Here is a 14,061-nt window from a genome sequence, read left to right as displayed (position 1 = left end):
GTCGTTCTCGGCACCAGGAAGCACGTTTGAGGCGTCCTCCGTTTGTTGGCGATCTCTGTCGACAAGTGATCGATGCAGCTTCGAAGGCTGGTCGGCACTCAATGCATCCGTGGATAGCCCCAAAACACAAAAGCTGCAGATTTTGATGGAACACCCTTCGCCCCAGCTCATACGGGAGGCTGAGGAGCGGTGACAATGGCAACGCTCTGGCCGCCATCCAAGCTGTGTTGTCATCTTTTGTCTGAAGTTGCACTTCTTTTCTTCTACTACCATGCTCATGGACACACTTGTCTCAGCGAAAAGGGTGTCCTCCGCCGACTTGAGCCCAGTGGTATCGTACGCGGAGGAAGAGGAAGGAAATGACCAGCGACGACAATGGCCCAGAAATTGACGAGTTGAGCCGAGAGGATCGTAGTGTGGCGGTAGGCGAGGACAGTGAAGTAGTTGCCCTCCACATCGAAGATCGCAAGAATAATATCTATTGTCAGTCGTTGGTTCCTGAGCATTTCGATATGATAGAGCCTCAAGGGGCATTACATTTCCAACCGTCCTTGACAACCATCTGCAGCCACTTTTCAAAGCCATATTTGTAGAGAGTGTAACCCGTATAGACGAAATTGAGCAATACGTAGATGAACAAGGTCTGAAAGGCGGGCATGCTGGTGGCGCGGATAACTTTGATATCCTTGGAGTTGCTCATGGCGAGGAGCTCTCGGTGGCGATCAGGAATCGTCAAAGGGTCTCTGTACTTGAACAACGGTCAAGTTGGAGCTTTATACTGTTGAGCGAAGCGAAAACAGTATTACAGGAAACCTCGTCGAAAAAGCCGTGGATTTGCTCGGTGCGGAGGAGTATTCAAATCCGATGGGATGCTTTTTGTAGCATTACGTGCCACCTGACATTTGACCAATAAGGTGGGGAAAAGCGCCTTCGTACCACGGCGACGGACTCGCTTGCCTCTACGTCATGAATGACAGAGTGTTATCCTTATTTAATATAGTGCCGAGAATCTACATTCATAGGATAATGTCCGGAATAGTGCGTACGTGGTATTCTGGACATTATCCTATCAATCATTTTTGCCTGAGGGACCGTGAGATCCAGCTGCGGTTCGTATAGGCGCCTGACGGCCAGCTGAGCTACGCACACGAGGCGAGGGTTCGGATCCAGGTGGTAACAGCTTTATGTTCTTTGAGCTTTTCAAGGTAGCAAGTGGATTTTGAGATGTGTGAGGGCCAAGGCTGGGCGCCAAGAGAATTGCCATGAATGACAGAGTGTTAGAATCTATCAATAATTGAGAGGATTCTCTGTCTTTTTGCCTTTGGTAGGGAATTGGGGCACTATTCCTGACACTCTGCCTCTGCTTCTGCCTCTGCCTCTGCCTCTGCCCGGTACCCAGTACCCAGTACCCAGTACCCAGTGCCCGTCTTTTTTCACCTTCAGTCTTTTCCCCACGCTTAGCAGGTCGCCTTAGGGAGTCAGGCGATGAAAACGCCGTCCTACAGCGGGTTTTGTCGCCTCGGCGGGTGCAATTGGCCCTTCAGCTGATCCCTGCTTGGATCCTTGATCACGCTGCCGCGCCGGTTGTAAGGGCGACTTTGTTGAACCCCTGGCAACTTGCCGCGGCGCTTGTCACGTATCGCCTTCTCGACGATTCTGTCTCTCCGCCTCGCAGCCTATCCCTCTCGTCCCATCCACGGCGTTGTCGACCTCGCCGCAGCGAAATGTCCCCTGCAGACAATGAGGTTGAACGTCCTTCTTAGCCAGCGAAGTCCCTCGAGGCCACCAGAATCAACGCCGGAAAACAATCGACGAGCGTCGCAGGGGACACCACGGCGGCGACCTACCAGGTTTATCGTCGATGGAGCAGTTTGCCGGAGAGATCAGCACTCCCACCCACCGTTCCCCCGGCCAGCTTGCCCGTCGTGGGCTGGACGCACTCGAATCCACTCCCCATGAGCTCAGGTGCAGACATGTATTATTACCGGTGGTCCTCCAACGCGATCTCAAGCCGATCCCACAACCTGGGCGCAAGTTCGGTGGAAAAGAGAGAGATACTGCAGACACACCTAGAATCGGTGAGCGGTGGCGACAGTCTCGCTTGCCACAACAATAACATCACCAACGGCATCATGCTCTCGGGGACAAGCCATGCAAACTGGGTTTCTGACCTTGTGTGGCTGGACAATCACCCATATGACCCCACGACTGGAGGAGGAGTGATCGGAGTTGAGCTCGGCAGCACAACTATTACTTCCCCGTCGCCATACGGCACGAACATCTCGATCGCACGTAGCGTCAAGCCAGCGAGTCGCTGCTAAGGGCCAACCATGAAGTGCGAAGGCAAGAAATTCATTACCGAGGGTATTACGAAGTGCACATCACTCAAGAGCAAGTCAATGCGTACTACTTCGGAATGTCAACGGTGGTCACTCGCAACCGGAATTAAATCTCGCTGGCCAACTTCACCGTCATCAACGGTGAGAACAAGTTACATCAGTTCAATGGGGCAGGGGTGCCCAGTCCTGTCGAGACCGGCTCCGTCAAGTTCAGGCACACCAAGCAGACCAACATCACCAATGCGACGGTTACAGGGTTGTACTTCACCACTCATGCCGGACTGGAAGTGCTTTGAGCGACGATGAAATGTCTGGTGGAGAGGGGTTTTGTGAGAGAGGTGTGCTCTCAGAAAGTATCCTGTACTGCATCACGGCGGATCGTACTGCCTTGTTAGAGAAGGCTGCGAAAGCGGTTGACCTGGGCAAGTTCATGTGCGGGTTTAGGTTTCGCACTGCTCACAGGCCTGACCACCCTCAAGCAAAATCAGACCAACATGAGCCATCCGAGGAAAACATGACCATGCAATCGGGTAACACCTCTTGCTGGTATGCCCGGCCCGAGTTGGTACGTCTTTGCACAGTTCTGCATGCCTTGCAATCTCCTGGTATGGTCCGTGCGTGGTGACACAAAGCATGTCGGCAACAGCAATGGTACCAAATGACCATGCGTGGTCGCGTTGGGTGGTCACAGGCTCTTGGAAACGAGGAACAATAAAGGATAGAAGATCTCAGTGCAATTAGCACTCTTTTCCCTGCGAAGCAAGGCTCAATACTTGATACAATGATATCTCCCGGCAGCAAATGCTGACGGGCACAGACCACCAGCAATTCCCTTCCTTCCAGGTCGATCTCCGTAGCCCCAGAGACTTCCGATTCCCCGAAGAATGTGCAGTGTAACTTAGTTCACCAACTCAGATCCCGCCCGCCCAATCACACAGGATGGAACCCAAGCCTTTCGGTCGCCGGGCTAGTACGATACATTAAGGATCGCTTCGACGGTGTGTTGGTGATTCGCGCCCATGGCCAGCAAGTAGAAGCGAAGCTGGCCGGCTCGTTGAACGCCGTCGAACCGGAAATCGCCATTGTCGCGACGGGATCCATGCACACGTCTGACAAATTCACCGCGATCCATCTGGTCGCAAAACATGGACATCGGGCCTCTCGGCGGGTTTCTCACGCGGACCACGACCGAACTGCCTCTCCTGCCTTTGTGTTAGTGTAACTCCCACTCTGGAATGGATGAGACGTACCAGTCTCGAACTTCGAGAGAGCATCGTCCGCCACCAGGAGGCATCGCTGCTAGAGAGAGCTTTGGGTTGGAATCGTCGGACGAATGGAATGCGAGTCAAATGCGTATGGCTTGAGTATGTAGAGCTATCCGTGAGATATCGTATACTCGCAGTGTTGGAGAAGGAATAGGCTTCTCTCTGCAGTTCGAGGACGAATGGTATTTATACCCAGTCCGTCCGTTGGTGGGTCTGCGCACGTATCACCGTGTTTTAGATCAACTGCAAACATCTGTGTTTGTCCTTGTGACTGCAATTCCTGGCGTTGGTATTTGCAACCACTGCGTTGGTCCTTCCTTCCCCTGCGTTTGTCCTCACCACTTCTTGCGTTGGCCCGTGCAATCCCCTGCGTTGGTCTTCTTGGACTGACTCGAGAGGCCAGCCGAGTATCCCCTCATCCTTGGGCAATGATCGATGGGGCACATGGAGGCTGTTCGGCGCTATGCACCCACGGTTGAATGTGAGTGAGTGCCTTCGAGGCAGCAAACGGAAGAGGGGAAAGACTGGACGCAGGTCGTCATCCTGTTGTATCACTACATTGGCTTGTCAAAAGTCCTCTGGATCTACCAGCTTGTCCGGCTGTTGGTCTGTTCTCACCTCTTCATGACCAGCATTGGCCACATCACCTATGTCATCAGCACGAACAACTTCCCATCCCGCAGAGTGGCGACTGTATTGTTGAGGGCTCATTTGCGCAACGTCGTTCTCGCATTCGTGGGGGGCACCAGGTACGATCTGTGCTGTTTCACAATGCTGATCAGCTTGGGGGGTCTCATTTAGGGATGTCACCGACGGAGCGAGATTGTGGTAGGTCTCTTAACACCCCCTTCTGCCCCGTACATGTCTCCTTCCGAATCAGAGCCCGCAGATGGACTGTTGTGCTTAACAACTTCAAAAACATCTCTTGTGTTGATGGTTTCTCTGCAAGAAAGCAGCGAGGGATTTCTCCTTTGTCCGTCTTCACCGTGATCGACTTCTCCAAACATTCTTTACAGGCATTGTGCTAACATATAGTGACGGCAGCGTTGTTCAGACAGCAGCCACTCGATTCCTCCTGGGTTTGGCGCAGGGCATTGGTGGTGAAAGTTGTGATGGGGTCACCCAATCCTCCAAAATGGGCATCACGTACCATAAAATACGTCCGCGTATTATGGCACGTGACGCCCCAGGTCATCGGCAAATGCCATTCTTATCAGCCGCAGCCGCAACAGCAGCATCCTCCTCATCCGCCACGATATCCTTATTCTGAGTCTGGACGGGATGACAGTAAGACTGCCGGAGGCGCAGAAGCTGTGCAAAGATTGTCGTGTACGACTTCTTCGACAACGACGGACTTCGGCGGAAGCCGTACAAGCGCTCCGCCCTCGGTGGTCCTCAGGTCTTTCGTGTTTCTCAACACCAGAAGCTCCAGGACAGTCTGAACAACACTGAGGGCTTGTGCAATCTCTCGGAAAGCCAGCATCTCTGTGGATTTCTGGGAAGCTTCGGGCGGAGGCTGAGGCGGAGGAAGTTAAATCCCAAAGAGATCAAGGCCATCCTCTCCCTACGAGAGATCGTCCATCGCCGTCATCCAGGAGAGCTAATTGCCGCCTGCAGACATGAATCATCTCACCACGCTAGATTTTCGGGTATCTTGAGTAATCTGGTAAGCGTCTGGTTCATTCTTGAGAGGCCACAGTCAACCGTGACTGATGCTCGAGGCGACGTCCAGTCTCAGGGCTGCTACAGTCTGGAGGTCCAACGCCGCTGGTGCCTAACCGGGACATCGAGTCAAAATCGATGAGACGACCTGGGATCTCTAACGCGGTTCCTCCGCATGTATCCATACGAGACAGCAGGTCGAATTCTTCCCTGCTATGTCCGTTTCACGCACTTCCCGACACGAGGGTCCTTGATACGAGGAGAGACCTGTCATCTGCACTGCTCTCGAGAGTGACAAATCCTGGAGAAGGCACGGTCTTACTGCGTGAAGGCCTAAGGGATGGATGGATGGTCCTACGTTATCTTTTTTATCTATTGTCCTGTCGATGGATGGGTCGTGCGTGGACCCAGTCTCTGGGTGCAAGACAACGCACAGTCCTTCTGTCTTTACCATTGTCGTTCGTGCTGGTCCTTCTGCACATATCCTTTATCGAGCCACTATTATGTGCACCTGTTAGTGCTGCGGTTGGAGCTGCAGTCGACAACACTTAAAGCGTTTGGCATGACAGGGCTGGCGAGCCTGAGTGACATATTTTCTCGCCTTGGGGCCCTCGTGGAGTGCATGTTTATATGACCACCCGTCGAAAGTGAGCCCCGTGACGGCATCACTACCACGACGAGCTGGATCTGCCGATGTCGATAACATGATTCGCATTGGTTTGCGGGCCATGTCTTTGGATCCCCTATTGAACTATCGCTACCGTTATCCAGCGAAAAGGTTCACTACCAGAAGGGTGCGCGTTCTATGCATCCTCCGTAGACCGCTCGCTTTCAATAATACTGTTTGATCGCTTTTCCGATTATCTTCACCCTCCCCCATAGTCTGAGCATCGGTGGATCGCAACGCCCTCAACGCCTTCACCAGACCGGTCTCTCGCCGGATGTGGAAATTTCTTGTGTATCCAACGAAAACATCGTGCATCTCGCCCCAGGGCGTATGGATGGGACAATGTGTTTCACCACAGAAATGTTCTGTTTGACTAACTCTCTCCGCTCCATCACGGGAATGTCTGTCGTGATCCCAAAGTATGTCGTGATCTCAAAGCCCAGTTTGTCAGGATTTCCAACACCGTTGTGGCAGCGCAGATTCCAAAGACTGCCAGACCTTTTGTGGATGATATAGCCATCCAAGGCCGGAAGACTGACTATTCTGAGGAGGTATGCCTTCCTGGAGTATAATTGACCTGAAGGAGCAGTCTAGAGTGCCTATAAGTTTGGGGACGGGACGATCGTCAGAGCACATCTTTGATCCCGCGGCGGACGAAGGAGTTGTTTTCCTCCACGTTGTCAATACTCCGGTCTCACGGTGGGTATGTCCAGCGTTCGCACATCCCCGTATATACCGTTGTCGTCGGCACGCTATCCTGATGTCTGGACGTCGTATGGGACCTGTCTTTCCACGTCCTAACTTTCACTGACTCAAACGGCACCGTGATGAACGTTTTCCAAAACGAAAAGTTCCTCCACGGCTCGACTTTGAGGAATTTCACCAAGCTGAGCTGAACAAATCTTCTAGGCGGTTGACGAGGGGGATTCCAGTCAGGACCGCTCTGCGCTTTGCTTTGATCTCATAACACGCCGTGGATGTCTTTGCTGTCTGTTTTCGGTGGCGTGGGCCTCATCGAGAATGACCGGATGAAAAGGAGGGACTGCATCACCTTGAGTGGACATGCCACGATTTGTCCGCCGGCTCGCCCCATCTGTGACATTGGTCAGACTCATCCTAGGGGCTGGGGGCAGGGCAATACAATCAATGGTAGGTGATGCTGTCCCTCGGGTCCCTGCGGTTCCGCGACGACACTCTCCAGGGGCGCTGGTAGTTGAAATACAGCTGACAACGGTGCCTCCTCTAAACCACCCGAGTTCCAGCACGCCTTCCGGGACCTCGTGCTCACCACGTTGGCTTTGCGGCGGTGTTTGAATGTAACAACCTCTCGCATGATCACATATAGTACGCAGGCTGCGTTCTGGAGTCGGACGCCGGACCACGAAGCGGAGGACGTCAACTGACCCAGGAAGCTCACTTACCCCGAAGGTGTCCTTGCTGCTCACAAGGTGCTGCAGGTTGTTGCAGACAGCTGTACCATCCTCAGACTCAATATCACGTTTGGTGCCAAGACAGACGACGTTCTCATGCTCCATCACTTTGACGACAGGGACCTTTGTCGGCAGGGACCTTGGCCACTTCTTCTTTAGTGAGTTCAGTATCAGCCGCCTTGACCTGGGCATATGCAATGCCGGCGTCCGAATTCTCGTGCATGATGTCATGAACGACCATGAGCACAGGACGGGAAGAGGCACGTGACTAGCTCGTATATTGCACGCGAGACGGGTATGAAGCTTCTTGATCTTGTTACGATTTGAATCGATGTCGATATTCCCTATGTAGATAAGAGGGAAACCCTTGTACGAATCTCTTCCAAGTCAACCCCGACACATGCATTCTGGAAATACCTCCGGAACAGACCATCCAGCGTCCTTCGCCACTCATCCTTGGAAATAAATTCTACCCCTACCCGGCCAGGAGATTCCCACCGTGGAAATAAATTCTACCCCGGCGACGTATGGGGAATCTCCTGGCCGGGAATAGCTGATTTCAGTGACCACCGGTAAACCCCCCAACCATGCAGCTGGTCGGAACAAACGTTCTTCATCGACGGCGGCAGCGGCGGCGGCAGGAATGAGAGAGCTTTTTCCCGCCACCGCCGTCGATGGAAATATCGAGCATGTTGATTATCTCGTCCAGACATGGTGCTTTCGCGCCATGTCTGGACGAGATCGTCTTTTTCCTTCTTCAAACCGCCCCTGCAGCGAGGAATATACCTCTCCAACCGTAACCACCCACCCGCACGCGGGTAGGACAGTCCTTGGCTAGAGCTATTTCTTTCTTGAATTAGCCCTCGCTGCAGGGGCGAACTCCTAACCACCCACCCATAAAGGGAAAAATCTAACTCCTCGTCCGTCTAGCGGAGAGTCTCCAACTTTTCTGAAGCCAGTCAGCATGTGCTCAGGAGGCGGGAAGGAGGCAGTACTTACTAACTCCCGGTAAGAGTGAGCTCTAGCCCGGATGGCGAAGAGCAGAAGAAGTTTTGTGGGAGGAGGTGAAGGGCTGCACGCGTGTCAGAACGAGTGTTCTCATGTGTGGAACGCGTGGGATCTGCATGACTTACTGGTAGAAGTGAGGTTTGGAGGGTGTGTGAGGAGGATGTTGATTTGATTTATATATTTCTGTTTGGATCAAGTCAGCAAAAGAGTTCCAGATGAGAAGCAGAGGAGAAAAGCACTCACAATGTGTGATGTTGATGATGGTGATGGTGATGGTGATGGCGTTGTTGTCTGCAGAGAAAGAAAGAAGGAAGAAGGAAAAAAAAAAAAAAAAACCCAAATATTTATAGCCCGACCCGCCAAGGTCCGCCAAGGTCCGGCAGAACCAGCGTCACCAAAAGATAGGCACCTCGCAAGCTGCACAAGGCGGTGACAACTACAATTACTTCTACAGGCACGCAATATTCATTTGCATTAGGGCACAAGCCTTGCAAAGTGCCGAGAATGAGGCTGTGAAAGGCAGGGGAAGCACGAGCACGTGTGATTTAGACATTGTGACAATCGAAGTCACCGACCTGGGTGAGACACTGGCCAGTGTCAGCATTGCCGTTCTTTGCAGGAGACTCGCTTTGTTCTTGAGGCAATGAATCCCAGACTTTGCTGACTTGGTGATAGACGCGGCAATGTACCAGGCAGCCATGATCTTTGTCACCCACCTCCCTTTCTCATTCCACACCGCTCTCTCGTTCCAGCGCTGCTCGTCTCTGGGGATCTTATAGACCCTTGATGACTCCAAATCCTTCTCATTCTGGACCTCTTTTGCCTATGGCTATCGTTTGCTCATGCTTGTTGCGTCCATATCCGTCTATGCAGGAGACATATTTACGGCCATCAACCTCCTCGCCCTCGATAGATGGGCCGGTCAAACAAAGCCCGAAACTCCACTCAACATTGCTCGTTGGATCTCTGCCGGATGGATCGTTCTATCCTTCGCTGTCCTAGTCTGCCGATGGATGAGAGCAGTAAAAGTTATGCAACATGGTGGAGTTGCGAACACCTACCTACTTGGACCCCTTGGCCGTACGAATACAGTCGACACGGCGGGGAAAGGCAAGAGAATGGAAGCGGTTCTTGGTCTTTGCCGAGTTGACAAGGAGTCAAAAAGGAGGAGGCGCCGAAGTCGCGACACAGCGTGAATACGACGCCCAGGTTGACCTGCAGCACCTCGTCCCAGTCGGTCAGGGGGAACTGGTGCACAGGGTGCCGCCGCTAGATGCTCACGCAGGTCACCAGGATGGACACGTCGTGGCCGGCGCCGGAGTCGAGCACCCGGGGGGCCAGCCCCGACACGTCGACTTGCGAGGACAGGGCGGTGGAGAACAGGCCCAGACAGTGTGCCTCTGAATCCAAGCCTCTTTCTCATATTTCTTGCACGGCACAGTTTGTACTGCCCCGACACCACAATGTTGCGTCTCAAGATTGCACCAAAGAACACTAACGCCAGGCTGCCATGCAATAATCAAACATCTGGCTCTAACATTGCCGTCGGCGTGCCTTCCCTGGCCTTTCCGGTCACGGAGAAGCCCAGCCGTCGGCAATGTCTACCCACTCGACAAGACAGCAGCCTTCTTTCCTTCCACCTCTCGAATGTCCGTGCCGCATCGACACCGACATCCAACACCGTTTTCTTTGGGGGAGCCCCTATCGACAGACGCCATGCCGACCGAATTCGACTTTGTCTTTGCCTCTGCATTTGAGGAGCTGAACAACATGCAAGGTATAGCAGTGCCTCTCCCGGCTTCCGGCCCCAGTCTCTCTTTGGCACAGTTTCTGACATGATGTAAACAGGTACGCAAGGTAAGCGTTAAGGTACCAGCGGACCCAGTTGCATTCTAAAGAGGGTCCAGACCGAATTCCTCCCAAGGAAACTGAGGTTACGGGATTCTTTTCCTCTGCATTCGAGGCCTCTTCATGCTAACTTTGTGCTTGACGGTGTCCTAGTGCCAAATGAGTTCCTCGTTCGACCTTGTTCATCAAGGGAATGTTGTATCTAATGGTCAATGCGGCCGTCGGTGTAAGCGCCGAGCTCTTCATGCAATCAGAGGTACATCAAGGAGAGTAATATAACCATATCGAGGGGAGGAATATTGAGGTGGGAATGAGCAATTTATTACCTCTTCAATGTCATTCGCAGCAAAAGGTCACTCATCCGTAGGTCAAGTCGACCTTGACGCAGCTGCGCTCCAAGTCACGGTGTCAAGCTGGAATGGGATTCCTTTCCCGAGGCACTGGATCATGGGAATGAATGACTCCGGGCGGCGTTTCCAGCAGCGTATTCGTACAGCCTCGTTTTGTCGTTACATCAACTTGGCTGGGAGTAGACGGCCCTATTTCGGAAAGGTCAGAGACTGATATCATTGAGTGTGAAAACTGGGAGAGTTTCAGCGTTGTCGGTGTATCAACTTGGCACAGATTCCCGATACAGCAATAGACCGTCCTATTCGGGAAAGCGAGAAAGTGATGTCATGGAAATTAACAAGGTAGAGGGGGTTGTGTAAACTGGGAGAGATTCAGCGTTCCGCTGTCGGTACATCAACTTGGCACAGCTACCCGATCCGGGAGCACACGAGCCTATTTCGGAAAGGTAAGAAGTGATGTCATGGGTGTACAAACTGGGAGAGACTAGCGTTCCGCTGTCGGTACATCAACTTGGCACAAATGCCCAAACTGGTAGCACACGGCCCTATTTCGGGATAAGAAGTGAAGTCATAGGGTGTACAAACTGGGAGAGACTAGCGTTCCGCTGTCGGTACATCAACTTGGCACAAATGCCCAAACTGGTAGCGCACGGCCCTATTTCGGGATAAGAAGTGATGTCATAGGGTGCGCAAACTGGGAGAAGATCAGCGTTCCGCTGTCGGTACATCAACTTGGCAGAGATGCCCGATCCGGGAGCACACGACCCTATTTCGGAAACGTGAGAGAAGTGATGTCGTGGGGCGTGCGGACTGGGAACTGTCGGAATGTGAGTAAACACGCAACGCCACATATCGGAATGTGAGTAAACACATTCCGCCAAGGCCAATGGCATTCGGGATGGGCAGAGTAAATAAATAAGGGCCACGCGTCCCGCACCATCCTGGATAGTTAATCAATCATTCCATCAAGATATATCCGTGACAGACTGGTTCGCATCCTTATGAAACCAACAGGAACCCTACATTCCTGGCACAGTGTTGGATTCCTGCAACAATCTTGCATGCTTGCAGGACTGTTCCTGGAATGCTCCAGGACTACTGCAAGAATGCAGGATTATTGGAGTACATTCCATCACTCCTCCCTCGGACCACGGCCCTTTCCTTTTTCTTTCTTTCTCCCGCGTCTTGTTCTTGTTTCTGTCCGTCAGAGAATGTCTAAGCCCGTCCGGCCACCAAGCTGGACCATGGAAGTCTTTCGCCTCCCTCGTGGCCGAAATCCCTCCGATAGTTCGAAGTGCGTCGTGGCTGCTGCCGACCCCGTGAATTGATACATGTAGGAACGTGCAGTGTAGTGCACCCCGGGCAATGTGTCGAAATAAAGCATTTGGCCAGGGTTGAAGTTCTTGCACGCTGCGCTCCCACGGAATCAATCCATAATTCAGCTAATTAGGTTGCGTGATTTGCGGCGCCGGATAGTCACGTGACGCCACAGTTCGAATCGTGATAATCTGGGAATCTCTCTCATTTTTCGCGCAATCCTCGGCAGAATCTACACACCAAATTTGTATGGGACTCAATTCTTCATGACATAGATCGATTTCCTGGCGTTATCCTTGACCTCGCCGCCGCCTGGTTTGTATGGCCAACCTTGGTGTTTATTTCATCTGAGGTAGGAAGCCTTGTTGCTTCGATTCCACCAGCCTAGTAGTTTGTTTGCGGACTCTTTTGCCTCTGCCACTGCCACTGCCACTGCCACTGCCACTGCCACTGCCACTGCCATTGCCAATGGCAAGAGACGCCGTCGATGGCGGTAGTTCGCGCGACCATTCAGGGGAATCCTCAGGCGAAGGGCTGCGGCGCGGCCGTGGCCGGTCTGCCTTTCGCAGTGCTAGTTGTGTTGGTCCAGTCGCTCTCGATGTCGGAGGACTCTGTGGTACATCTTCTACCTCTTCCTGCCTCGTATTTTCTGTAGCTCGCGACGCTGTTGACCAAGCTGTATTAACTCTCCCTCCATGCGTGTTCGAAGCCTCTCCCTTGGCCTGTCAAATCGCTGTAGTTAATCAGGTTGTAGCACCTCTCGAATTTCTTCAATTATCCCTCTATTCACCATCAATTCCGTTCGCTCTTCGGGCTGCTTAACCGTGATATTTTCGTAGCTTGGTGACCAGCTCGTGGACGTGATTTGAGGCCCATTGAGCTACCATCGTGGGTGTGGGAGTGATTGAGGAATTGGCTCGCCAGTCGCCCAGGCACGTTTGAGATAGTGGTGGCAAGAAAGGAGGAATTGCCTGGATAGAGAACAGTGGCAATCGCCCAAGTTAGCGACTCTTCCTTTGATCTTAGAGTTTGGCGTAGATAGTGCCACTCCTTGATGACCTTGTTGAGCGCGTCGTTAGTGATAGAGATCCTCACCTCAGGTGTTGACAGGCCGCTTCCCGAGCGTGTTTCTTGAAAAGCTCGCTAGCGATAGATCCTCAGATGCAGCGATGTCTTCAACCACAGATTCAACGGTCTTACAGCGGCGAATTAATCGGCTTTTCAAGACTCAACTAGTTGACCGTTGGTTATCTGAGTGACAACCATGTGATAGGACTCGGATCGCTGGCTAGATTCATGACGGAGATTCAGTAGTTGCTTTGTGAACAGCGCCACACAACACGGTCTTCTTTACCGCGCCATTGATCGAGATATTCAGGCTCGATTAGCTGCGATCTCAGATGGTTGCTATTCTGCTCAAGTGCCGCTTGACTATCGCTCTTAAGATAGTCCCGGGCAAGATGTGAGAGGCCTTCAACGGCGTTTCCAGCACTCAATCTGATCGGTTCGATAGCCCATCTTTCGGAATTTCACCTTCATCGCCTCAATAGCGTGCCAGTTACAAATCTGATACTTCGTGAACGGAAAGCACTTAGTGATCGATGAATGAATCGCTTTGACCGGTTCTGAGATAATAACTGCAGGCGGAACAAACTCTCGTAAATGCTGCTTCAGGCTCTCCTAGAAGAAAAGGTATAAGAGGCGTGGTTCTCACTTGGACAGAAGGAGAATGCCACCGGGAACGATTTGCCTGTGTGCAGTATACCATCGCACGATTCGCCGCCCTCTCAACGCGGTTCTTACTATTGACCGTTCCCTACGCTGCTCGCTCGATGCGCGACTATCTCTTGCTGAGGGCACTGGGGTACGCTAGCTGGCATATGTTCGACCTCAACCCCAACAAACCACCTTTCAGCAGCCAATGCAGCCACAAGCCTGTCAGAGAGCTTTGGGGTGGGATCGTTAGACGGAGAACCAGAGGGTTAAACACGTATCTTGATTGTATAGCTGTCCTTGAGACATCGACTTCTCGCACTGTTGAGGGCTTCTCCAGCAGTGCGAGAATAGAGGTCCTATTTATCTCTTTCTGTGTGTGCCTTCGTGGGGGCCACTCGCCCCATGGGGTGTTGTCGGCCGGGGAGCCCGGGTGACATCGCGATCACATCACGTCAACAA

General features: G+C 52.5%; 3 protein-coding genes across 3 annotated transcripts; 1 reads left to right on the top strand and 2 right to left on the bottom strand.

Moving 5' to 3' along the window:
* Nucleotides 1-275: 275 nt before the first annotated feature.
* On the bottom strand, nucleotides 276-700 carry AYL99_11912 (hypothetical protein; the record flags this gene model as incomplete). The annotated part of the gene is made up of 2 exons (XM_018843416.1): nucleotides 276-478; nucleotides 538-700. The coding sequence occupies 2 exons, from the start codon at nucleotides 698-700 to the stop codon at nucleotides 276-278; spliced, it is 366 nt and encodes a 121-aa protein (XP_018687257.1).
* Nucleotides 701-3,306: 2,606 nt separating this feature from the next.
* Nucleotides 3,307-3,633, bottom strand: AYL99_11911 (hypothetical protein; the record flags this gene model as incomplete). Its single annotated transcript, XM_018843415.1, has 2 exons — nucleotides 3,307-3,541; nucleotides 3,590-3,633. 2 exons carry the CDS (start codon nucleotides 3,631-3,633, stop codon nucleotides 3,307-3,309), a joined length of 279 nt encoding a protein of 92 aa, XP_018687256.1.
* A 5,776-nt stretch (nucleotides 3,634-9,409) lies between these two features.
* Nucleotides 9,410-9,775, top strand: AYL99_11910 (hypothetical protein; the record flags this gene model as incomplete). Its single annotated transcript, XM_018843414.1, has 1 exon — nucleotides 9,410-9,775. One exon carries the CDS (start codon nucleotides 9,410-9,412, stop codon nucleotides 9,773-9,775), a length of 366 nt encoding a protein of 121 aa, XP_018687255.1.
* Between the last annotated feature and the right edge of the window lie 4,286 nt (nucleotides 9,776-14,061).

The sequence above is a fragment of the Fonsecaea erecta genome, assembly GCF_001651985.1.
Source record: "Fonsecaea erecta strain CBS 125763 chromosome Unknown Scaff18, whole genome shotgun sequence".
Lineage (NCBI taxonomy): Eukaryota > Fungi > Ascomycota > Eurotiomycetes > Chaetothyriales > Herpotrichiellaceae > Fonsecaea > Fonsecaea erecta.
The sequence above is the reverse complement of the archived record's forward strand: the minus strand, read 5'-3'. Positions and strand labels throughout refer to the sequence as shown.